At 36.9% G+C, this 25,205-nt stretch overlaps 2 protein-coding genes across 5 annotated transcripts in view; both read right to left on the bottom strand.

Moving 5' to 3' along the window:
* Positions 1-9,333, bottom strand: part of rabgap1l (RAB GTPase activating protein 1-like) — an 82,109-nt gene extending 72,776 nt beyond the window's left edge. For 2 of the 4 annotated variants that reach the window (XR_013203336.1, XM_077226329.1), the window contains exons 1-4: positions 9,199-9,319; positions 3,093-3,279; positions 2,844-3,000; positions 161-371 (exon numbers count right to left, since the gene is read on the bottom strand). Coding sequence is in view for 3 of the 4 variants with exons in the window: in XM_077226329.1 (XP_077082444.1) it covers positions 161-371; positions 2,844-3,000; positions 3,093-3,230 (506 nt within the window). In the remaining variant the exon portion in view is untranslated. Of the gene's footprint in view, positions 1-160; positions 372-2,843; positions 3,001-3,092; positions 3,280-9,198 lie in introns of all 4 variants that reach the window. The other 2 variants (XM_077226327.1, XM_077226328.1) reach the window with 2 other exon arrangements.
* Positions 9,334-10,698: 1,365 nt separating this feature from the next.
* Positions 10,699-24,800, bottom strand: fam163ab (family with sequence similarity 163 member Ab). The gene is made up of 3 exons (XM_077225752.1): positions 24,614-24,800; positions 12,447-12,561; positions 10,699-11,515 (listed from the first exon to the last, which is right to left on the bottom strand). Exons 2-3 carry the CDS (start codon positions 12,537-12,539, stop codon positions 11,156-11,158), a joined length of 453 nt encoding a protein of 150 aa, XP_077081867.1. The 5' UTR covers positions 12,540-12,561; positions 24,614-24,800; the 3' UTR covers positions 10,699-11,155.
* Between the last annotated feature and the right edge of the window lie 405 nt (positions 24,801-25,205).

The following is a 25,205-nucleotide window of genomic DNA, read 5'->3' as shown; positions in this document are numbered from 1 at the left end:
TCACTAATCTGGGATTCAAAAAGTATGTTTAAATCTGAGAGTGTTAGAATATAATTTGCAATGAAAATGAAGAATTTTAATAGAAATATACAAAATGAATGTTTCTTAAACATTGGGCTCAGACTTGTGAACCCCAGTGCATTTTTGGCAAATGACTGACCGGACACAACCGTCAGGGCCGTTAGGCACATGGAGGGTGATGGGGATGGGGATGGCGCTCTCTGCCCGCAGGGTGGCCATGGCTTTCTGGGCCTCCGTCTCGTTACGAGGGGCTTTCACCCAGGTGCAGCCGAGATAGGACAGTTTACTGAACTGCACACTGTCTTCTTCCTCCTGTCCTGTCAAACTCTCCAGAACAGCTGGTGATACTTCTGTGGATACAGGCAACAAAGTGGCAAGGTTACAGAAACATGTCTTTTTTGATTCCTTCAAAATTGGTTTTTATTTTTAAAATGTAATCCAAATCAAGTGGCATATCAGATCAGATTTTAGAGGTGGAGCAAATGTGTTTTATAGTTTTATGGTATTCTTTTGTCGAAATCCTACTGCAATCCTCAAACAATGAACTTGTGCTTTGCAAAAACCTGTTTTATCTAAAGGTCCATTGTCAAGAGTGACTGAATGAGGAAGCGTGCGCAAGGTAAAGAGGAAGTGTGTTCAGAGCCCCCTCAATTATAGCACTTGGCAACAGGAAGCAGAAAGCTAGAGGGCTAGTTTAGATGACATCTGCTAAAACCCCAGTGTGTGCACACAAATATCTTCTCAATTAGCTTTTCTACATCTGCATAGAATTTCCTTGCATCTTAAACCTGCTTACCATCACTTTAAGATATTATAAATCAACACCATATTGACTATTGTTTATTTTATATATATATATATATATATATACAGATCCTTCTCAAAAAATTAGCATATTGTGATAAAGTTCATTATTTTCCATAATGTAATGACAAAAATTAAACTTTCATATATTTTAGATTCATTGCACACCAACTGAAAACTTTCAGGTCTTTTATTGTTTTAATACTGATGATTTTGGCATACAGCTCATGAAAACCCCAAATTCCTATCTCAAAAAATTAGCATATCATGAAAAGGGTCTCTAAACGAGCTATTAACCTAATCATCTGAATCAACTAATTAACTCTAAACACCTGCAACAGATTCCTGAGGCTTTTAAAAACTCCCAGCCTGTTTCATTACTCAAAACCGCAATCATGGGTAAGACTGCCGACCTGACTGCTGTCCAGAAGGCCATCATTGACACCCTCAAGCAAGAGGGTAAGACACAGAAAGAAATCTCTGAACAAATAGGCTGTTCCCAGAGTGCTGTATCAAGGCACCTCAGTGGGAAGTCTGTGGGAAGGAAAAAGTGTGGCAAAAAATGCTCCACAATGAGAAGAGGTGACCGGACCCTGAGGAAGATTGTGGAGAAGGGCCGATTCCAGACCTTGGGGGACCTGCGGAAGCAGTGGACTGAGTCTGGAGTAGAAACATCCAGAGCCACCGTGCACAGGCGTGTGCAGGAAATGGACTACAGGTGCCACATTCCCCAGGTCAAGCCACTTTTGAACCAGAAACAGCGGCAGAAGCGCCTGACCTGGGCTACAGAGAAGCAGCACTGGACTGTTGCTCAGTGGTCCAAAGTACTTTTTTCAGATGGAAGCAAATTTTGCATGTCATTCGGAAATCAAGGTGCCAGAGTCTGGAGGAAGACTGGGGTGAAGGAAATGCCAAAATGCCTGAAGTCCAGTGTCAAGTACCCACAGTCAGTGATGGTTTTGGGTGCCATGTCAGCTGCTGGTGTTGGTCCACTGTGTTTTATCAAGGGCAGGTTCAATGCAGCTAGCTATCAGGAGATTTTGGAGCACTTCATGCTTCCATCTGCTGAAAAGCTTTATGGAGATGAAGATTTCATTTTTCAGCACGACCTGGAACCTGCTCACAGTGCCAAAACCACTGGTAAATGGTTTACGGACCATGGTATTACTGTGCTCAATTGGCCTGCCAACTCTCCTGACCTGAACCCCATAGAGAATCTGTGGGATATTGTGAAGAGAAAGTTGAGAGACGCAAGACCCGACACTCTGGATGAGCTTAAGGGCGCTATCGAAGCATCCTGGGCCTCCATAACACCTCAGCAGTGCCACAGGCTGATTGCCTCCATGCCACGCCGCATTGAAGCAGTCATTTCTGCAAAAGGATTCCCGACCAAGTATTGAGTGCATAACTGAACATAATTATTTGAAGGTATTAAAAACACTTTTATTGGTCGGATTAAATATGCAAATTTTTTGAGATAGGAATTTTGGGTTTTTATGAGCTGTATGCCAAAATCATCAGTATTAAAACAATAAAAGACCTGAAATATTTCAGTTGGTGTGCAATGAATCTAAAATATATGAAAGTTTAATTTTTATCATTACATTATGGAAAATAATGAACTTTATCACAATATGCTAATTTTTTGAGAAGGACCTGTATATATATATATATATATATATATATATATATATATATATAAGATTTATAAATAAAGATTATTTATACAGTAATATATAATATAAAATAAAATAATAATTATATAACAAAAATAATTTCTGTGTGTGTGCACATGTATAGATGCATGTGTATATATGTATATGTATATATATATATATATATATATATATATATACACACATATATATATATACATACATATATATACATAAAAATGGCAAATTAGCTGTGAAAATGAATACTACTACTAATAATAATAATAATAATAGTAATAATAATAATAATAATAATAATACAGAAAGTTTGTATTTTAGTGTGTTTCTGCGAGCAGGATGTACCATTGGGGGCTGTGTCCAGAGTTAGGCTGGGTGGTCTGTTCTGAGAGTCGAGCGCTATAGGACTTTCTTTCTCTCCTGCAGCTTTTGGTCCATCACCAACATCATCTAACACCTCCTCCATCGCCCGCTCCAACTGCTCACTCCCATTCCACGACATCTGAGACAAAGACATGGCAGAGGTAAAACATTTTAGATTATTCTCATATTAACCTTCTTATTGACAGGATACTATCACATTGAAAGAGATACCTTGAGTCTGGGCCTCCCCTCTGAGCTGGAGGGGGAACCCCCAGCGGTGGGCGGCACAAGAACAAACTCCTCACTGGTGACGGTTGACACAGATTCAGTTGAGCCGCTCACTCTGCCCAGAGAGGAGCTGTCATCCATGATAGCCTGGGACGGTCCACCCACTCGGCCCGCTGCTGCTGCTGCAACCCTACCAACAAGACAGACTTGTTACACTGGGTACATGCTGGATTACATCATTAAGACCGACTATCAGGGCACTTTAACATCCGTAACTTCAAATAGTGATTGATTAAATTGTGTTTTCTGCATAGGATTTCCTTGCATATTAAAACTGTATTTCATAATTTGATTTTGAAGATATAAATCAAAACATATTGCCTGTTTTGTTTAAATAAATAGCAAATTACATTGCAAAAGTATTATTATTAGTCTATTACATTTATTATATAATATATTATATTTATATTATATAGTATTCCATAAAATATTAGATATAAGATAAGAAAAATATATTAGATTCTAAGCTGATAATATAAAACAATAATATACCATTTTATTTGCTTTGTTAATAAATTATATATATATATATATATATATATATACACATATACACACAGAGAATTATATAATATAAGATTTACTAGTTCAAAACTTAAAATATTGCTTTGTTAAATAAGTCTTCAAATATTGTTTAGTTAAATAAACATTGCATTAAAAACATAATGAAAATAAACATTGCATTAAAAACATAATGAAAAGAAACACATTACATGTAGAACAAGTGGCAGGTCTGTACCACTTTAAGACTTAAAGGGATAGTTCACTCAAAAATGAAAATTCTGTCAGTATTTACTCACCCTCATGTTGTTCCAACCCCGTAAGACCTTCGTTCATCTTCGGATCACGAATTAAGATATTTTTGATGAAATCTGAGAGCTGGATCACTCCTCCATAGGCTTCTTAAGGGGTTGACACTTGCCAGCCCCGAAAAGTTATTAAAGACATCGTTAAAATAGTCCAAGTGGCTACAGTGGCTCAATATTAAGTTTATCAAGCGACGAGAACACTTTTTGTGCGCAAAAACAAACAAAAATAACGACTTTATTTCAACTATTCATTTCCTTCTCTGTGGGCCTCTAGTCAGTTAACGTAGTGTGATAGCGTGTGACGTAGCTCTACGTAGGCTCACTATTGGCCGACGCTGGTCATGTGTGTGATGCGTGTGACGTACAACACAGAAGCTCTACGCTTTTACACTAGTGAACTGACTCGAGGCCCACAGAGAAGGAAATGAATAGGGCTGGGTACCGAGTTCGGTACTTTTTAGGCACCGACCGAATTGCCTCGATACAACCGAGTATCGAAACATGTCTTGTTTTTCGGTACCAAGTTTCGGTACCTAAGTGGTTAATCTCGTCAACGTCAGTGAAACAATAAACATGCAGCATGATTGGCTGTGGCGGAAAACACTAGTTTACGCGGCTGCCCAGAGACGTGCCTCTGCCTCGTCGCACGTGAGGCTGTAGTGTGTGTGTGTGTGTGTGTGTGTGTGTGAGTGTAAGCGTCCAACCCAGATAGATAGAAAATAAGTGGAAATGATCAAAAGTGTACCTATGTACCCGACTCGATGCCATAAGCACACGATGCAATATTTTCGACAAGATAATTGCTGCCAAGACCGGTAACACGGTAAATCTGCACTTAAAAGCGCACAGAATACACTCGAGAGTAGAAGGTTTATCCGCCTTCGACTACAAGAACTGGAGCGCGTCACAAACCAAAACTCAGTGTATAGGATACTTGCCTCACAGACATGAGAAATAGTTCTATATATTTTCAAAATATGTCAACTTTTAAACGAAATAATTAGAAATAAATAGTTTGATTACCTAATCCATATAGGCGCGCCCGTGCGTTCACTACTGCAGGGATGACGAGTCATCATCGCAAATTCGCAATAATCATCTTTGCAGCAAACACGTTTAGTAAACACTTGTTCATTAATAAACAATAAAAAAATCTCCTTGCTATCGTTTCCCGACACATCCATAATCATTAGGCTACTTTTGCCAGTGCTTTGCGCAAGCTTCATGTGTGCTGAGCACGAGCCATATATCCCGTACCCCAGTAGCCTATATTTAATTCAATTCACATTTATTTGTATAGCATTTTTCACAATACATATCGTTTCAAAGGAGCTTTACAGAAAATGCATGTGTCTAAATTACAATTTAGAGTGATCTATTATCAGGGGTGACTGTGTGTAATGCATTTCAATTAATTTTCATTCAGTTTCATTGTTAAACAGTGCATTAAGTTAAGGCAGAAACAATGAGCTCATTGAAGTAAAGAACACATGTTGTTAAATGATTAGGAAACATAGAAAACTTTAGCATTGGTGGTTTTTTTACAGACTCAAAATATGAGTGTAAAAAAGTCAACAAACTGAAAAAATAAAAGTTTTTTTTTTTTAGGTAATGTTATATTGATAAAATTGGTATCGAAAAAAGTATCGTTCAGGAACCGGTGTCAAGGTATCGGTATCGATTAATAATTTTGTTACGATACCCAGCCCTAGAAATGAATAGTTGAAATAAAGTCGTTATTTTTGTCTTTTTTGCGCACAAAAAGTATTCTCGTCGTTTGATAAACTTAATATTGAGCCACTGTAGCCACTTGGACTATTTTAACGATGTCTTTAATAACTTTTTGGGGAACAAGTTTCAACCCCTTAAGAAGCCTATGAGTGATCCAGCTCTCAGATTTAATCAAAAATATCTTATTTCGTGTTCCGAAGATGAACGAAGGTCTTACGGGGGTTGGAACAACATGAGGGTGAGTAAATACTGACAGAATTTTCATTTTTGGGTGAACTAACCCTTTAATGCACAGATCTATTTTTATTCGAAGTCTACAAAACAAAACGCATCACAATATTTTAATGATTGTTATCGTTAGGCTATGATTTTCCCATGACCTCAAGGCCTTGATGACATCAGCAGTAAAGAAAAGTCCCTTCAGAAGTGGAGAAATGTATTATACTTCAAAATGAAATTCTTTTTTTCTTAGAACAGGGAACAGAATTGTGCACAATAAGACATGGGAAATTTATTAAAAAGGGTCAATTATGACATGACATTTCATGTCATCTTAGCTTCAAATACTAGTCATGTTTAGACAGGCAGGAGCTAAATAAAAAAAAAGGGGATCTAACAATCAATCTGTGCAAAAGCACCAGTCCCTTATGCAGAATTACAGCTGTGTCGTCTGAAAACGATATCAACCATCTAGCATATCACACATGTTTTTGCTGATTCTACAAGCAAGCTCACATTTATCGAGATATCATCTGTCAGAATGCATCTTCACAGTCTAAAGTAGCTCAGAGCAAAAGTTCTCAACTAAACCACCAGTGATGTTCACACCCAGCGAACAGCTCATTTTCACAAGTCAGATCACACCTTATCACAGAAATGCCACCAAGCATAACTCACATAACAGCAGTGAGGAATATGATGAACTCTTAACAAGCACCGAGCCGATAGAGGAACTGCAGTAACATTACAGTGGGTTTCTTGGGTTCAGGTCATGGGGTCACACCATGGTGGGTGAAAGGGTCTTCACATTCACATACAGAGGAGTCATGTGGCCATCATTCTCCGTCAATTACAGCCATTGAAAAACACACAGGATAAAACCCAACGCTAACAGAAGGTCTCTGTGCGCCCTTCGTTTTCATTATTTACCAGTTCCATGCTCAACATAAATAGACATTCACTAAATTGCTCCAGTTAGTCATTCAAATTGAATTACAGCAGAAACTCCAAGAAAGACACAAAATTGAAATTACAAACTCATGGTCATTATTTGGGAATTAGCCAGTTATTCATCAGGCTCAAATTGTTGGGAGGGAGCACGAACAATCATTTCAAAGCATTAATTGTGCATTGTCAATGCAACATCTTGAAGAAAAACATTTAAGAAAAATAAATGTTGTGATGTTATAAATGTTAGGCCTATGTTCTATAAATTCAGTAAAAAAAAAAAAAAAACATTCCAATAATAAGACTACAACTAAACAAAAATTCAAACAAACATTCACACAACTGACATCATGTTCCTTTAGCTGTAGTGATCAGTATTAAACACCACCCAATTCTGTTAAACAGCCAACGTCTCAGATGTTCAACCAAGATAAAACTGGTGCAGTTCACTTATTCTGGGCGTGCATGAGCTACACACACACACACACTGCTGGCCGCAGCAGGAGAAACAGGCTCTAGAAACAATAGTTTATCTTCTATGCTTTCTGTATTACTCACGCCTATCATTAAAGGACAAAAAACAGATACTGTATTAGAACAGGTTGGCAAAGACTGCGTTACTACAACACAGATTTAATCACATGACGCCACCATCCACACTGAACTTCTGAGAAAGAGCCAAGTTTTTCCCGCTGTCCAACACAGCGTTTAAAGTTCAAAATGTTCTGATGTGCAACTCTGAGTTACTGTCTCTCGGTCTGAGTTCTCCTTCAGGACCAGCCATGAAGTAATACAAGAAAATCTCCTTGATGACGACAGCCCGCAGAAAAGGAAGGTGCTTAGAGCAAACAGAGGAACTATTCAATTAAGCAATAAGGTACGAAACTGTGCAGTATAAAACGAGGGCTCATTTTATATTTTTAGTATTTATTTTTTGCATACAAATGAGTTTTTAATTTAGGAATTGTAGCCTGTAACGATGATTTCTTTTTTTTTTTTTTAATTAGGGTTTGCCTTTTTTTCTTTCTTTTAACTGAAATTATAGCATGTTTTTCTTCGGTGTACATGAAAAAATACACCTATTCACTTCACGATATAGAACATAAAGCCTTACTGCTTTTAAAAGCAGTCCATATAAAATCATATAATATTACATAATATATAAAAACAATGTATATATAAACTTCCTTGAACAAATTATTTTATTACACAATTTCATTATAGTCCCTGAAATGTTAATAAATATAATTTTATTTCTAAATAATCCATTTTCCATTTCTAAATAATCGGCTGTATGAAAATAATCGCACCGCTGGAATGCTGTATTGACCAATCAGAAGACAGTTGATGCTTTGCATTCGCAATGATTTGTTTTCTGTGGTCACGTTAACTAATTTTCAATGACTGTAGACTAATTATTAATAGACAGACTGTCCGATATTCTTCTTGAGCTTTTGAATGATGAGTGATGGCTTTTAGTGTTTAAAACACAGCTAGCACTGGCTCCACACTGTTGTTAAACAAACTGACATATTTGCTTAACCATCCCGAACCCTTTCAAACATTAGCTACACAAACTAGAAAGCCTGAAATACTGATATAAAGTTCCTTTGCAATATGTAAATCAAAGTATTTTTTTACATCATACTTGTTCCTTATAGTCATTTAAATGACTTGTTAAACAGGTTTTGAGACGTGCGTGTGTGTGTGTGTATAATAATATATATATATATATATATATATATATATATATATATATATATACACATGAAATATATATTCAAGTTAAGGTTACATATTAACTCTAAACATATCATAAATACACATGCACAATGACACATGAAATGACATTTGTAATAGGCGATTTAGTGTCAGTATATATACAGTTACAACAAAACAAAACAGTTTTAGCCAGCTAACATATCCAGCTATTTAAGACAGATAATACATAAATAAATTGTTAAAATATTAGCCAGCTGACATAACAGAGATTCAAAATAACAGACAGGAAACGCCTTTAACAACACAACATTAGGGTTATTAACAACCGTTTCGTTCTACTTACAATGTTTTTCATGCTACACACACACACAAAAACGCATCCTAACAGCCTAAACTAAACTGAAGCTAATCATTTAGCCAGCTAGCCACTGCTAATCAACAATTAGCTCATTTTCTGCCACTTTAACTTTAAAACATTCGCTTAGGACCCTCAAAAAGCTTTTAAAAACGCTCACGCTGAATATAAATGAAACCCGAGAGCATGTGCTTTGTCAACGCGGACGTTTCCTGTCATTTTTGTGTTTGTTGTGAGTTTCCTGAGAGGGTAAAAATCAACTTACTTGCTGTGAGTCTGTCAGCTGAGCGACGCGCGTGCACACGCAGAAACATCCGCAAACCTCATCAGAGCTCGCGCGCCGCATTCACATGGCGCAGGCGACGTCATCACCGCCGCTGGAAAGAGCCACGCCTACCTCTTCAAATAGGTGAGTCAGCAGCGAATCAGGTGACGGGAGCACCTGCTGTTCGATTACTACTAGTTTAAGAATAATAATTATATATTTTGTGTGTGTGTGTGTGTGTAACACTATTGCATTACATTTAATTTACTATGTAATTCAATAAATTAAAAAAAAAACTTAAGGGAAAATGAGATTAAGGTGTGATATGATGCCAACATAATAAATTCTAACAAACTCCTTTCTGTGAAAAAATACAAAATATAACAAAGTACAATCTTGGTACAGCCAAGATATTATTAGAATATTAAATCTTTATCACAATTGTTTTGTTTCTTTGCACTGATCAGAGTAATATGTATTCTTTATTTCTTTATTTGCTCACTGGTTCATCTGTAAAACACTGCTTATGTTCTAAACAATAATCTAAAAACATGACAGTAAAAAAAAATATATTTGCCTAAACATAGATATCAACATTGCTACCAATTTCTATCATCACATCCAAAGCTTTCAACATTGACAGATAAAATGATGATCAAGCTAGCATCACATATTTACATAAACTCAAACTGGAATACACCCAGGGCCATTGTTTGACTAAATAAAAGTTTGATGAAAGTTCACAAATATATACATAATAGGCTATATAGACTATTTGACATATTCAACTTTTGCATGTAATAAAAAGAAAAGTATATCATACATCAATAAATTACATCAACATCTCGTCATGGACTAAACAGACACTCAAATTTCTCTTCTGTACCTACAGTATGTTATTAAATTCAATTTGCATAGAGATCGCTAAGAAAATTAATTAAAGGTGAAATCTCTGCACCTCTAGCGCCACCAAGTGGCATTGCAAAAAATTCAATAAAATAAATGATTTAAATGTTTGAAAAATGATGTTTAATTGTGGCACAATAAGAAAATGGCCAAAATATGTAAGTTCTTGTGTAGGATAGCCCTCATACATTACAGGAAGCCCAAAATATCAAAATTTCTGAAAGGCCTTAAATCAAAAGCCCCCGGCAGTTGTTTAAGGCCGCATAGAAAACTAAGAGCCCTTACCTTCCACTGCAAAACAATATTTTTATTTTCCAGTAAAAACATTTAAACACCATTAAACGATGTTCAAACGTATCTTCAGAGAGTATTTGTTTATTTAATGTTTGTTTTTCAAAATCTTTTTTTTTTTTTTATATTTTTTTTTTATTCCTTTATTTATCCTATTCCTACTATTTATTTTTGTTAATTGCTTTTGGGAAAAAAACCCAGATTGTTTTGTTTCATCCAACTTTAATCTAAACTCAGTTTAGTCAAGTCTACTAAAACAAGAAAATAAAATTAAAAAATAAACTCAAATCATGCTTCTTTATCTTGTTTTCAATAATGCTTAGATGTTTTTATTTGGAAACAAGACAAAATTACAAATTTATAAAATATTTGTCAGTGTTAAAGGGATATTTCACCCAAAACAAAATGTTCTGTTGAACACAAAAGAAGATTTTGAAGAACTGTTGATGGGAACAGTTGATGGGCTCCATATACTTCCATTGTATTTTTTTCCATTCTATGGAAGTCAATGGGCATCAGAAACTGTTTGCTTTTAGAACCTCATGTTTGGAACAATGTGAGGGTGAGTAAATGATGATTCGAATCAAATAAATTCAGGAAGAACGCATTTGTATCAATTTCTATAAAACATTATATAGGATTATTGATTTCAATGAAGTGCTGGACAGATGTAAAAACTGATACTCGCTGTCCTTGGTCCCCGTTCACTCTGTTCTGTGTGTGAAGGGCCATTAGGAGTGATCGAGGTGGACGTCACTGATCAGACATCAGTGCTTATGGCACGTGTGTTAGAGTAGAGGTCCGGTCGGCTTCGAGAGCTCAATGACGCGCTGTGTAATGAGGGAAGGGTGAGGGACAGGGACGGGCTGTTGTAGTGGGACGGTATGTAAGTGATGCGTTCGCCCCCGTTCCGCGTTTCGTCCATGGTGTGGATGTAAAACGGAGAGCCGTACGGGGAGCAGGTGGGGCAGAAGCTCTGCGGTGGCGTGGGCTCCGGCGACAGGGACAGAGGGGTGGAAGCGGCCCCGTCCACCCGGGACGTGCTGCACGCGTTGCAGGCAAACTGGGGTTGTGGGCAAACAGCATCTGCATCAGAGCCATTCTTCTTACAGCAATAATACTAGAAGCAGACAGAGTAGTAAGAGAGTCAGGTGTGCAGAAAATAAATCGAAATGATTTGTTAATTGCTGGTTTATTATAGGAGCACACACTTTTCCGTTCAGTGTCAACAAAACCAGAGAAATATATAATTCATTTAAATCTATAAAATAGAATAAAGACACTTAATTTACTGAATTCATTTAAATCTATCAAAAATATTAAATAATATTAAATAATTAAAATTAAATAATTATAATTCGAATAAAAACTACTCCCTACTGCTCCACAATTGTTTTTGTTATAAATAAAAATTAAATCAAGTTTATCAAGATTCTACATCCTACGCTTTCGTTATTGTTATTGTTATAAATAAAAAAAGAAATTATTTATAAATAGGAAATTCATTCAAATCTATCAAAATAAAATAAAACCCCAACTAATTCACTGTTTTTATAAATAAAACAAATGCATGCATTCATTTAAATCTACCAAAACCGTTGCACTAATGTTATCACATAAATAAAAACAAAAAGTAATAGTTTATAAATAAAATAAAACTAATGATTCACTGTTTTTATAAATAAATTATTTCACAAAATTCACTCAAATCTATCAACAAACAACAACAAAAATGCTAATTCTCTCGAATTTATCAAGACAAAAAATAAAAAAACAATCATATAATATTTAAATTTTAAAAATCTACATCGTACTGTTTCACTATTGTTATCATTATAGTAAAAAATCAATAAAAGCTGGTGATTCTTTTAAATAAAACAATTTATAACTAAAAGTAAAATAATAATATAAAATGTAATGTTAAGAAATGTAAATAAATCAAAGGATTTTCAGTGATAATAAACAGAAGGCTATTAAGGCCTAAGAAATTCATAACTTCTTTTTTTTTCTTCATGAGTCAAAACTAAACCGCAGGTGTCAATGGCGCTCACCTGAAGGCGACAGTAACAAAGCACAACAATGATACACAGGAGTATCACCGTTGCGAGTATTCCTCCAGTTATAACCACAGTTCCAGCTGTCATCCGACCAGATCTCCATGAAACTCTAGAAGCGAACAGACACAGAGTGACTTTCAGACCACCTGTACAAGTAAAATAGGCCAGACAACCACTTTGAGGTCCATTACTTTGGGTGCAATGCCAGATTGACCGCAAGATGGCGCTGCATAATAAAAAAAAGAGAGCCAATTTAAGTGTATGGAACGCCATGTCACTTGAGACAGACACATCATCAGTGTTCAGTCAGTTTCATTAAGCTCGCGCTGACATAGGAAGTGTCGGCAGGATTGAGTTTGACCAGCACTGCAGATTTGATTAAGAAGAAGCACTGATGACATGCAATAATGCAGCCGGAGGAGAGAAATGAAGCCTTACAGGGGGCTGACAGAGAGAGAGAGAGAGAGAGAGAGAGAGAGAGAGAGAACCAGACACACCTGCTCCTCTCTCTCTCTCTCTCTCTCTCTCTCTCTCTCTCTCTCTCTTTCTCTGCCCACACCCATCGCTTATATGCCCAGAGACATCCACTCTTTCCTTCTTTCTTTCCCTTTTTTTTTTAACTACAGGAGCACTTGCCTTTCCATTCAAGGTCACATAATGGTAATTCAGTGAAATTATCAAATAAAATATAAAGTATCATTTAAAATATTTGTATAATTTTATATATATAGAAATGTATCAGTGTATTATAAACCAAAAATAAAATTAAATAAAATTAAATAAAAAGCCTATTCCTTCATCTAACGTTTTACTATATTGTTATAAATAAAATGAAAAATCCATTCAAATCTAACAAAGATTAACAAATGCATTCAAATTGATTAAAATAAAAAATATATATAAATATATATTACGATATATTATAATTTGCGTTCAAATAGATCAAAATACAATCATTTTAAGTTAAGTAATTTTTGATAAAAGCTTCTAAATTAATAAATGTAAATGTAAACTGTGACAATAAAAGATACTAAAAAATCATTTCTAAAATAATTACTCTCAAAATAAAGCAAAAACAAAATAACATTCACAACATCTAAAAATAAATTGTACACATAAAATTAACAAAAAAGCCTTCCCCCTACACTGTTGTTATAAATAATATAAAAAAACTTTCAATTTTGTCAGAGAAAACACACACACACACACACACACACACACACACACACACACACACACACACACACACACACACACACACACACACACACACACACAAACACACACACACACACACACACAGAAAAAAGCATTCAAATCTATACAATGATTTTAGTAAGTTTTTTAAACAATAAAAAACATCTCAGAAACCTTTTCTAAAATCAATTATTAATTATTAAAATCTAAATAAAGCAAAACTAATAGTACAAAAAAAACATTCTCAAACCTACATCCCTGTTCTGTAGTTCTCTTCGCAATTTTCAATCAATTGCATGTTTTAATATCCTTTGTTTGTAAATCACTTTGGATAAAAGCATCTGCTAAATGAATAAGTGTAAAAGTAGATCTTCCATCAGCCTGGTGCTAAAAGCACAAGCTATAATGATGATGGCAGTGAGTAACTCTGACCTTCAGCCCATAAATCTAGCTCCAATCATGCCTAGAAGACAAATATGTGGTGCATCTTTTAGGCATTCCACTCACATACCGCGTGAACGAACAGCAGTCGAGGTACGGGACGCTTCGGCTCAGATTATACAGCAACAGTACAAGAAGACGCGGGCTAGCTGACACATGCATCAGTATTCGGACCCACCTGCAAAGATACTAAACTATTAATGAGCACTTTATGAATTATTATACACTGCTGCACTTCTGTGCATTTTTACAGGTACCTATAAAGTGCTTCAAATGAAATGTAGCTTGACAGTAGTGCAATTAATCTGGAGAAGTCAAGGATGGATGTATAAACGTTAGTGGAAAGGCTACAGTTTGTTTCATTATTCAAATTAATAATATAAATTATGTATGATAATATTACACTTTTTATAGGGATAAGTATACATATTTTAAAAGTGTCATGCATATGAATAGCATTAAGCTTGGAGATGCACTGTGGCACATAAAAAAACAAAACATACAAGTTTCCATTTTTCCATTTTTTTCTCGTTTCTTGCAGTAATCCTGACGTGTGCAAGGTTGCTTAAATAGATCCAGAGAGGCCCGTTAGAAGTTTATTAAATCAAAATAAAGATGAATCACAACATAAAACAAACAACTTAAAGGCCGTTCGCAGGTTTATTGCATGTCATCGTAGCTCATTGTGCGCAGTCAAAAGACTGTATGCTCTTGCACCAGCGAATATTACCTTTCATGTAGAGTGTAATAGAGTTGTTTGCAAATGTAAAATGTCTGCAAAGTTTCAAAGATCAAAGTGCACGAAAATTTTTGTTATTGTCTCCTAAAAGAAATAATCGATTCTGAACTGCCGAAATAAGTCTTCAGCAATTACAGTCTCACTTCCCGTTACAAACCTATTTAACAATGTAATAAATTTGCATAATGCCAGTCTATGGTCTTCATTGGCTGCCCGCAAACAAAATTTACTCTGATCCGCCCTCAAACAGGAAGAGTTTGGTTCATGTTGTCAACATGTCGAGAAGATGCTGTTATTAGTGCTCCAAATCCACTTCATGCCATTCCAAAGGATGAGGACTCAGGCTCAAATTGATACGGAAAAAGAGCTGAAATTCAGATATGGTAATGGCCATTTTGTTTCTGACACACTGTAAGCATTAGACCGATCACAACAGACTGGGCCATCTGACCAATCAGAGCAGAGTAGACCGATCACAACAGATTGGGGCATCTGACCAATCAGAGCAGAGTAGACCGATCACAAAAGACTGGGCCATCTGACCAATCAGAGCAGAGTAGACCGATCACAACAGATTGGGCCATCTGACCAATCAGAGTAGAGTAGACCGATCACAAAAGACTGGGCCATCTGACCAATCAGAGCAGAGTAGACCGATCACAACAGACTGGACCATCTGACCAATCAGAGCAGAGTAGACCGATCACAACAGACTGGACCATCTGATCAATCAGAGCAGAGTAGACCGATCACAAAAGACTGGGCCATCTGACCAATCAGAGCAGAGTAGACCGATCACAACAGATTGGGCCATCTGACCAATCAGAGTAGAGTAGACCGATCACAAAAGACTGGGCCATCTGACCAATCAGAGCAGAGTAGACCGATCACAAAAGACTGGACCATCTGACCAATCAGAGCAGAGTAGACCGATCACAACAGACTGGACCATCTGATCAATCAGAGCAGAGTAGACTGATCACAAAAGACTGGACCATCTGACCAATCAGAGCAGAGTAGACCGATCACAACAGACTGGACCATCTGACCAATCAGAGCAGAGTAGACCGATCACAAAAGACTGGACCATCTGACAAATCAGAGCAGAGTAGACCGATCACAACAGATTGGCAAAAGACTGGGCCATCTGACCAATCAGAGCAGAGTAGACCGATCACAACAGACTGGACCATCTGACCAATCAGAGCAGAGTAGACTGATCACAAAAGACTGGACCATCTGACCAATCAGAGCAGAGTAGACCGATCACAACAGACTGGACCATCTGACCAATCAGAGCAGAGAAGACCGATCACAAAAGACTGGACCATCTGACCAATCAGAGCAGAGTACACCGATCACAACAGATTGGGCCATCTGACCAATCAGAGCAGAGTAGACCGATCACAACAGACTGGACCATCCGACCAATCAGAGCAGAGTAGACCGATCACAAAAGACTGGACCATCTGACCAATCAGAGCAGAGTAGACAGATCACAACAGATTGGGCCATCTGACCAATCAGAGCAGAGTAGACCGATCACAAAAGACTGGGCCATCTGACCAATCAGAGCAGAGTAGACCGATCACAACAGACTGGACCATCTGACCAATCAGAGCAGAGTAGACCGATCACAAAAGACTGGACCATCTGACCAATCAGAGCAGAGTAGACCGATCACAACAGATTGGGCCATCTGACCAATCAGAGCAGAGTAGACTGATCCCAAAAGACTGGGCCATCTGACCAATCAGAGCAGAGTAGACCGATCACAACAGAATGGACCATCTGACCAATCAGAGTAGAGTAGATCAATCACAACAGACTGGATCATCTGACCAATCAGAGCAGAGTAGACCGATCACAAAAGACTGGACCATCTGACCAATCAGAGTAGAGTAGATCAATCACAACAGACTGGACCATCTGACCAATCAGAGCAGAGTAGATCAATCACAACAGACTGGACCATCGGACTAAACAGAGCAGAGTAGACCGATCACAAAAGACTGGACCATCTGACCAATCAGAGTAGAGTAGATCAATCACAACAGACTGGACCATCTGACCAATCAGAGCAGAGTAGATCAATCACAACAGACTGGACCATCTGACCAATCAGAGCAGAGTAGACCGATCACAACAGACTGGACCATCTGACCAATCAGAGCAGAGTAGACCGATCACAAAAGACTGGACCATCTGACCAATCAGAGCAGAGTAGACCGATCACAACAGACTGGACCACCTGACCAATCAGAGCAGAGTAGACCGATCACAACAGATTGGGCCATCTGACCAATCAGAGCAGAGTAGACCGATCACAACAGACTGCACTGGACCACCTGACCAATCAGAGCAGAGTAGACCGATCACAACAGACTGGACCATCTGACCAATCAGAGTAGAGTAGATCAATCACAACAGACTGGACCATCTGACCAATCAGAGCAGAGTAGATCAATCACAACAGACTGGACCATCTGACCAATCAGAGCAGAGTAGACCGATCACAACAGACTGGACCATCTGACCAATCAGAGCAGAGTAGACCGATCACAAAAGACTGGACCATCTGACCAATCAGAGCAGAGTAGACCGATCACAACAGACTGGACCACCTGACCAATCAGAGCAGAGTAGACCGATCACAACAGATTGAGCCATCTGACCAATCAGAGCAGAGTAGACCGATCACAACAGACTGCACTGGACCACCTGACCAATCAGAGCAGAGTAGACCGATCACAACAGATTGGGCCATCTGACCAATCAGAGCAGAGTAGACCGATCACAACAGACTGGACCATCTGACCAATCAGAGCAGAGTAGACCGATCACAACAGATTGGGCCATCTGACCAATCAGAGCAGAGTAGACCGATCACAACAGACTGGACCATCTGACCAATCAGAGCAGAGTAGACCGATCACAAAAGACTGGGCCATCGGACCAATCAGAGCAGAGTATGGTTGCATGTTTAAAAAAATCAAGAATTAGTATTTACAATAATAAAATAAAATAAAGAGGTCATAATACATTTTTAAGTAACTTTATCAAAATAGCACTTTTTTAATGAATTCATGAATAGCCTGTATAATATATAGCCTACATAACAGTATTTATGCATAAACATGCAATAATCTCCATGTTTACTTCCTACCTAAATCTCATTCATTGCTTTCCTCCTTAATTATTCCACAAATCCTTTCTTTTCTTTTCTATCACTAACCCGTTTTCAGTAACTCCTTTTCCTGTCATTTTTTTTTGTATGATGGCATTTACCGTCAGCAGTCAGCAATATATCACAATCCATTTATTCAATAGAATATACCACAATCCCAGCATATTCAATGGAAACAGGGATTTTATTTTATGGTCTGTATATTTTGGATGTCTTGTTGAGAAGCGATAACGGTTAGTTCAATTACAGCCAACAGAGAGACTATGGAAATGTTTTTTCTTGCTGCCAGTGAACTTTCTCATAAAAGGAAGTTCATTCTTCGAATTGGAAAAATTATATTCTGTCATCATTTATTCTGTCACGGCTGGTACAATGCAAACAGGGGCGAGGACTCAAGTGCAGGAGAATGATCTTTAATTACAAAAGAACAAAACCCACGAGGGGGAAAACATAACTAATGAATACAAAATAACAACAGAACATGAAACGTGCTGGAGGATCCCGGGGAACGGGAAACACTAGACAACGTACCGACACAGAATGCAAACAAGAGGGGACTTAAAAAGGGAAACCAATCAGGAGGGAACAGGTGGATGAACTCAAACAATAATCAGATAACAAGGGGGAGGCATCAGACAATGACACGAGCACATGGCCCAAAATAACAAAACACCCATGTGCAGCACAAGACAGGATAGGCATGTGACATATTCACATGTTCTTCTGAACCTATATGACTTTTTGAGCACAAAAAGAGATATTTTGGAGAATGTTAACGCTGCTCTATTCCATATAAAGAAAGCATATAGTGACCACAAGCCATAATTATTATATGCACTACATGCTATTAGTAGTCGTTGTATTGATCCATTAATATTTGATTACTTTTAAAGAATTTCTTATCAGTTGTTGTGGACTAGATCTCAATACTTTGAAGAGGACATAATATAGAACTCAAACTAAATTTCCAAACTCCAAAAAATGTATATTCATCATCCATACTTGGCCTGCCCTCTCAAGCTTCCCTTTTTAAGAAACTGTCCAATCTCATATTTTTCGCCTGCTGTTTTTATGGCATTTACCTCATTGTGCTGCCTGTAATAGATATTTTGGAAAGTGTTCATGGTTTTAGAAGATTAAAGAGCAAGTAAATATCAAATAGATCTACTATAGTGTTACTTCACAAACCTGTGGACGCTGGACGGGTATCATTGATTTTCATGAACATTTTTCATATAACCAACTGCTGCTCCTTAAAGGGATAGTTCACCCAAAAATGAAAATTATCCCATAATTTACTCACCATCAAGCCATCCTGATGACTTTCTTATTTCAGCCGAACACAATCGGAGTTATATTAAATATTTTATAAGTGATGGGTTTTGAAGGAAAAATATCTATATTTAAAACTTTATAAACTATAATCACTGGTTTCCGGGAAAGCATAGCTCCTCTTCTCTTATATCGAATTCCTCCGACATTTTCTAGAAAACTTCTCGTTTTAGACTTCTAATTCGAGACCGGCGTTTTGTTTTGCTCTATTCTCTGCAGCCAGTTATTATAGTTTATAAAGTTTTAAATAGTGTAGCCGTGCTGAAGGAACCAAATGTGATTCGCAGACTAAGTAATGTAATATAATATGTAATTCTGTTATCGTTATTTCCAGCTGGCTATGCACCTCTGCAAATGTACAGTATGGGTTTATGTGACTCATATACTGTGTGTGTACATGGAAACTGTAACATAACTAAAACTCAATGGTCTTTGACAAAGACATCTGGATCATCTTGTGCATGCGTCACACATCTGTCCAGGTTGTGGCACGCTCAATTGCAGTTAAAGAATAAACATGCTGTTTAAATTCTACAGTACCTATAATGGAACGATCCATTTTTTTTCTTGCTCTCAAAGCCGTGCTCAACAGTCAGAAGTGAACACATACTGTATGAGTCTATACGTCCTCTTCTATCCCATCATGCCTCTGCTTGTAGCCTGGGGGTGCATGTGCCTGTAACTCCAGGATTTATAGAAGCTTTATGTGAGAGTCCCATTCCAAGGTCAATCCTAAATGTATTACAGAGCAGCTCCAATTTCAGACAGGTTCAAACTACTGACCTCTTATTCAGCATTTAATAAGGGACAGTGCCATTTAGAAGTGTATTTCATTTCACACGCCAATAAACCAGGTGTAGGCTGCTGGTAGTGATGTACAGGCTGAGGACATGATCATATGGGTGTAGGTTTGAAAAATGATGAAAAAAGAGAAAAGGGGAAAATCATTCTTTCAACAAAAAAAATCAATTACTGAACATTTTTAAGAATTATTATATAAAAAAATAATAGTGTTAACATTCTAATAGACAGCCTATAGGAAAAATACTCCAGAAAAATATTATATGAATTATTCATATTTATATTTCAATAATGAATCATTATAAATTAATAAAAATAATACTTATGATTTAAAATGTTTAAAATGTGAATTATAAATATTATTTAATACATATCTATATATTTTATATTAATATTAAATGCTTTCATTTATAATTTTACATCAATTTTATTCATATTTATATTTCAATCATTCTTCATTTATTATTATAATTAATTATTAAATGTATTAATTAATTTATTTATTATTATTATTATTAACATTGGAGAAAATAATAAAAATAAACCAATAACGGCAGAATTAAATTGTCTAATAATATTAATTAATACATATTTGTATATTTTATGTGAATATTAAATACTTTATATAAATAACTGGCTTTAATTCCCTTTTACTACACAGTCTGCAGAGGGCTGGGAAGCAGCTCACTGCATTAACCAATTTCCAGCCTCTAGAGTCCATAAACAAACTCACAGTGTTTGTATGCCAGCACAATGACCTTTGTTAGACTGATATCTTGTTACAACACATGTAACTCAGTGAATGGAATATGAACCCCTCACTTTTTACATAGCATTTTACACAATAAGTGTGCAGTCTAGTACAATAATACAGCAACAAAAAAAGTCCATTCTAGAGATTTTTTTTTTTAAATGATGTATTTTATTATTCATTATTCTGTTAATTATTTATTAATTTAACAAAAATAAGTTATTTTTATTTTTTAATAATTAATTTTTTTATATTTTTTATTTAAAAAACTCTGTAAAATTATTCTGTAACTAAATAATTATTTATTATTTATTTTATTAATAGTTTTAAATGAGTGAGGTTATCTTGTAAAGCAATCAACTTAGATTTCAACAAGTACTGGTTATGCATCATCTGAAGTTACACTGTCTTTGCAGAATCACAGTGATTCTCATTAATTCAAAATAGCACTCCAACAACAATATTCTTCTATCGCCATGCAGTTCTGCTCATGTATATATAAGCTCACGCGACAGCTGGAAAAGCTCTTATTTAAGTGTGTTATCTGACAGAATGCATTTGAATTTTGATTGGCCACAAAGCCCAGATGCAATCAGCATCTCTTTTAGAAAAGTCTCCTTTGAGATTAGTGCAAAGAGGGGTGTACATCCATGTAAATTATGTAACATGTAATCATAAAAATATATAGCATAGGGATCTAAATAGGGATTAAACCCCACTGTTTTCCAATTGGACATGATGGCCCTGAAATAAAATTTCTATCAGATTTAGGATTAAGTTTAGTTATACATTAGGGGATAGAATAAAACAATAAGCTGCAAGAAGCCGTGGTTTACAGTGAATTTAGAACAGTTAAGGGGCGTTTTTAGGCACAATGTGGAGCAAAAAGTGTATAGCTATTCTAAATTCACTTTAAGCCACGGCTTCGCAGAGCTTATAAAACGGTTATTTCACATATCCGTTAAGGTTTCATAAAATAAGCACACAGACACAAAAATTTAATGCTATTGATTAAAAATATAATTTTTCCACCAAGCAATGTAGATCTTCCGAAGCGGAATGATTGCAAAACAACACACAGGCTGCGTTCAAGTCCACTTTTATTTAGACACGCACTTGCGAACTTCCCTAAGCACTTCCCCTCGGCTCGGGGGAATCCCCGCCGCCATTTTGAAGTAGGCTACATTCCACTTAGTGAAGTGGACGAGAGAAGTTTATATGGACAGACCCTCACACCCTCGATTTTGACCTGTGAATGAGGTCCAAACCTCAGTAAGGTTTTCAGTCAAAATTAAATTGCGCACTTTTGTATGTTCATTTCAAAACAAACAACAACAGATGAACAGAAAACAAATTTCAGTCAAGAATCAGTAATATCCACTTTATTATTCCATGAGGAATAAGCTATTTCCTGTGAATATGCGAAACTTTGATTCCTGTAACTGTGAAATTTTGATTTAAAAGGTAAAACTATTTGCTCACACAGTGGCGGATTAAGACTCTTTGGCGCCCCTGGGCACTGACACCATGGTCTACTTCATTTGTACACTTCAGGCAGCTCCATATACCACAATGCAACACGATTGTGACGTCAATGCATGTTGCGTTTAAAGCGACACTATGCAGGATTTCCGTTTTGGTCAAACAGCGACCCCTAGAGTCGCTGTAGAGTACTTGTATTTAACGTTACTGTCGTAAATACAACTCACGCAGAGCGTGACTGTCTATGATCTGCACTCACGGCCTCTGCACTTTATAATAAAGTAGCCTACCGCGTTAGAGCCTAAATGCCAGATGACATCAACTAAGTTACATCATGTACGTCGCATTATTTCATAACAATGTCCGTTATTATGATGTTGTTAGACATGATTATTGCAATTTATCATAATAGTTTGCAAATTCCGCTCATTTACACTATTTACAACGTGTAGGCTTATTTGTGTCCTGATAATTATGTGAGATATTGACAACTGTTCTCATGATAATCGCAGGAATCAACTTTAACAGTGAAAGCCTGAGCGAGTGGTACTCTTGTCCGGTTCCTCGCGCTGTCAGATTCTTGTTACCTTTTTCTAGACTCTTCCGACCGCGCTTTCTTCATTTTTTTCTCCATTCTGAAAACACAGGTCCAATATTAACTCGTGTCTGACTCCTTGCTTGGTCAGTCTGCCGTTTCCTCTTTCTCTGTTCCTCCGGCAATGCTTTCCTAGCTTTCTGCTTCTTATATGCCGGTTTAGCCATGACGATAGTTGTTCTTATAGCCAGCCGGCCGCATCCTGGATGGAGGCGTGTATGCGTGTAATGTGTGCAGTGCCGTAAAGAAATTCGTTACATACGGCGGTCCGCCGGTCCAAAGTTGCAAGTGCGGTTTTTCCACTCACAGGCACCAGAGGGGGGCGAGACGACCACCATTCATCCCGAAAAGTGTCATATAACCATTCCAATAACTCTGAAGCTGTTCAGTTAAGCTAAAAAAAAACTGCATAGTAGGCTACTGCTTTAATTTACCCCACCTTAAACAACTCTATTATATATTAATTTTTATTTTTTGTTTTTTTTAATGTAAACAACTCAAACACATCTATATAGAATGCTCCATTCAACAATTTCGTAAGGGGGAAAAAATCAACCCCATAGTGGATTCTAAGTGATCAGGGGCACGTTCCAATTCAGCCTATTGCAAAGGTTCCGTCAGTAGTGGGCACTCATGCAACGTAAGCAATGACGTAGGCCTACATCCGATTGAACAAGCCGGAGGGGAGTTAGCGAGTGAAAGGCATGACAATTTTGGACTGGAACGCAACCAGAGACGCAGTAATAGTGATGTAATGCGGTCACAGGTGTATGTTTGTTGAGTAGCCTACTTTACACCGGAATCGAACGTGGCTCAACCAATCAGAATCAATGACCAGAACTATCCGTTTATCATTCTTTTCCCTATGATGTTGAACAAAAGATCTTGTTCCAGAATCATTCATGCCCTTACTGTAAAACCACTATCACTTTAAACCACTAAACACAAGCAAAAGATTTGGTCTTCAGAAGTTTCTCTTACTGAATAAAGGTTAAACCACAATCAGTTCCAAAGTTTTCACACTTTTTACAAGTCTTGACAACATAATTGCATCAAATTCCTACTGGCTAATATTTGTGTGTGTGTGTGTGTGTGTGTGTGTGTGTGTGTGTGTGTGTGTGTGTGTGTGTGTGTGTGTGTGTGTGAATAGCAGGCGAGCGACCGAATATTTAGCGCAGTATCAACTAACGTAACGTCATCTTTATATAAAACATGTTAAAACTTGCTCCATGACGTCATGAAACATTCATTTTTCCTTAACTATAAGCTAAGTTATAAAAATGATTATTGTCGTCGCCGTGGCTTTAAATTTTGAACTAGACCAGATAGGCTACCATAGAAAACACACGTGCAATTAGACTTTTTACCAAAATAAATTAATAATAATATAAATTAATACAAAATTCACATAAACAATTATGGTCATTAATAGGCTACAATACAAAATTGTGCCAACAAATTAATTTCGAAGAAACGCAATCGAGTAGCCTATCCATTCTATAGCTTAACGTTATATATATATATATATATATATATATATATATATATATATATATATATATATATATTAAAGAAAAATACAAATAAAACACAAATGAACAAAAACCAGGATCTGAAAAGACAAACCCAATCCTACCTTCACTGAATGTCTGTGTGAGGGAGGTCTGGAGACAAACGCTCGATCACACCATCTCTCATCCGATTATTTCCACACAAAGGGTCTATAAACTTGTTCTCCAGACCTGAAATCTGTTGGGCTACATGTTTAGATTTCTCAAGCTTGCGTTAATGCCCATGCAAGTACAACAGAAATAGCGAAAGGAGGAGTTACTCCCTGCGCGTGGAGAGAGAGACTGGAGGAGACGCGCGCGCACTCAGATGAAGCATCAGATGATGGATAGTTACTCTATAAAGGTCAAAGGCGATCATATGTCAGGCAGAAAAGATTTATGTTGTTATTGGAAAGAATCAAACGTATCATAAAAACCTAATGTTCCACATCTTTTATCTTTTAGATATGCATCATATGCTCTTCAGTGGGTTCGGGCTGTACTGTTATTTAATGCGTTTCTGGATTGTTCTGCTGACAAAACACTCCAAAAATATATTTCCAAAAAAATTCTGTAGACAAAAAAACTCCAGACAACATGAGCTGTAGGAAAATAAGTGAACTAGGAGCTTTACAGCAGATGCCATTGAAAACACGTTCAGCCTCGCTTTTATTCCGT

This window comes from Siphateles boraxobius, unplaced genomic scaffold (genome assembly GCF_051911475.1).
Source record: "Siphateles boraxobius isolate OS27281-9 unplaced genomic scaffold, OSU_SipBor_1 13, whole genome shotgun sequence".
In the NCBI taxonomy this organism is placed as follows: Eukaryota; Metazoa; Chordata; class Actinopteri; order Cypriniformes; family Leuciscidae; genus Siphateles; species Siphateles boraxobius.
This window is presented reverse-complemented; position numbering and strand designations above follow the sequence as displayed.

Coding starts and splice junctions, on each gene's coding strand:
- fam163ab (XM_077225752.1), bottom strand. CDS start 12,539: ATGACAGCTGGAACTGTGGTTATAACTGGAGGAATACTCGCAACGGTG. Junction 11,516..12,446: donor TTTGTTACTGTCGCCTTCAG/GTGAGCGCCATT, acceptor GTCTGCTTCTAG/TATTATTGCTGTAAGAAGAA.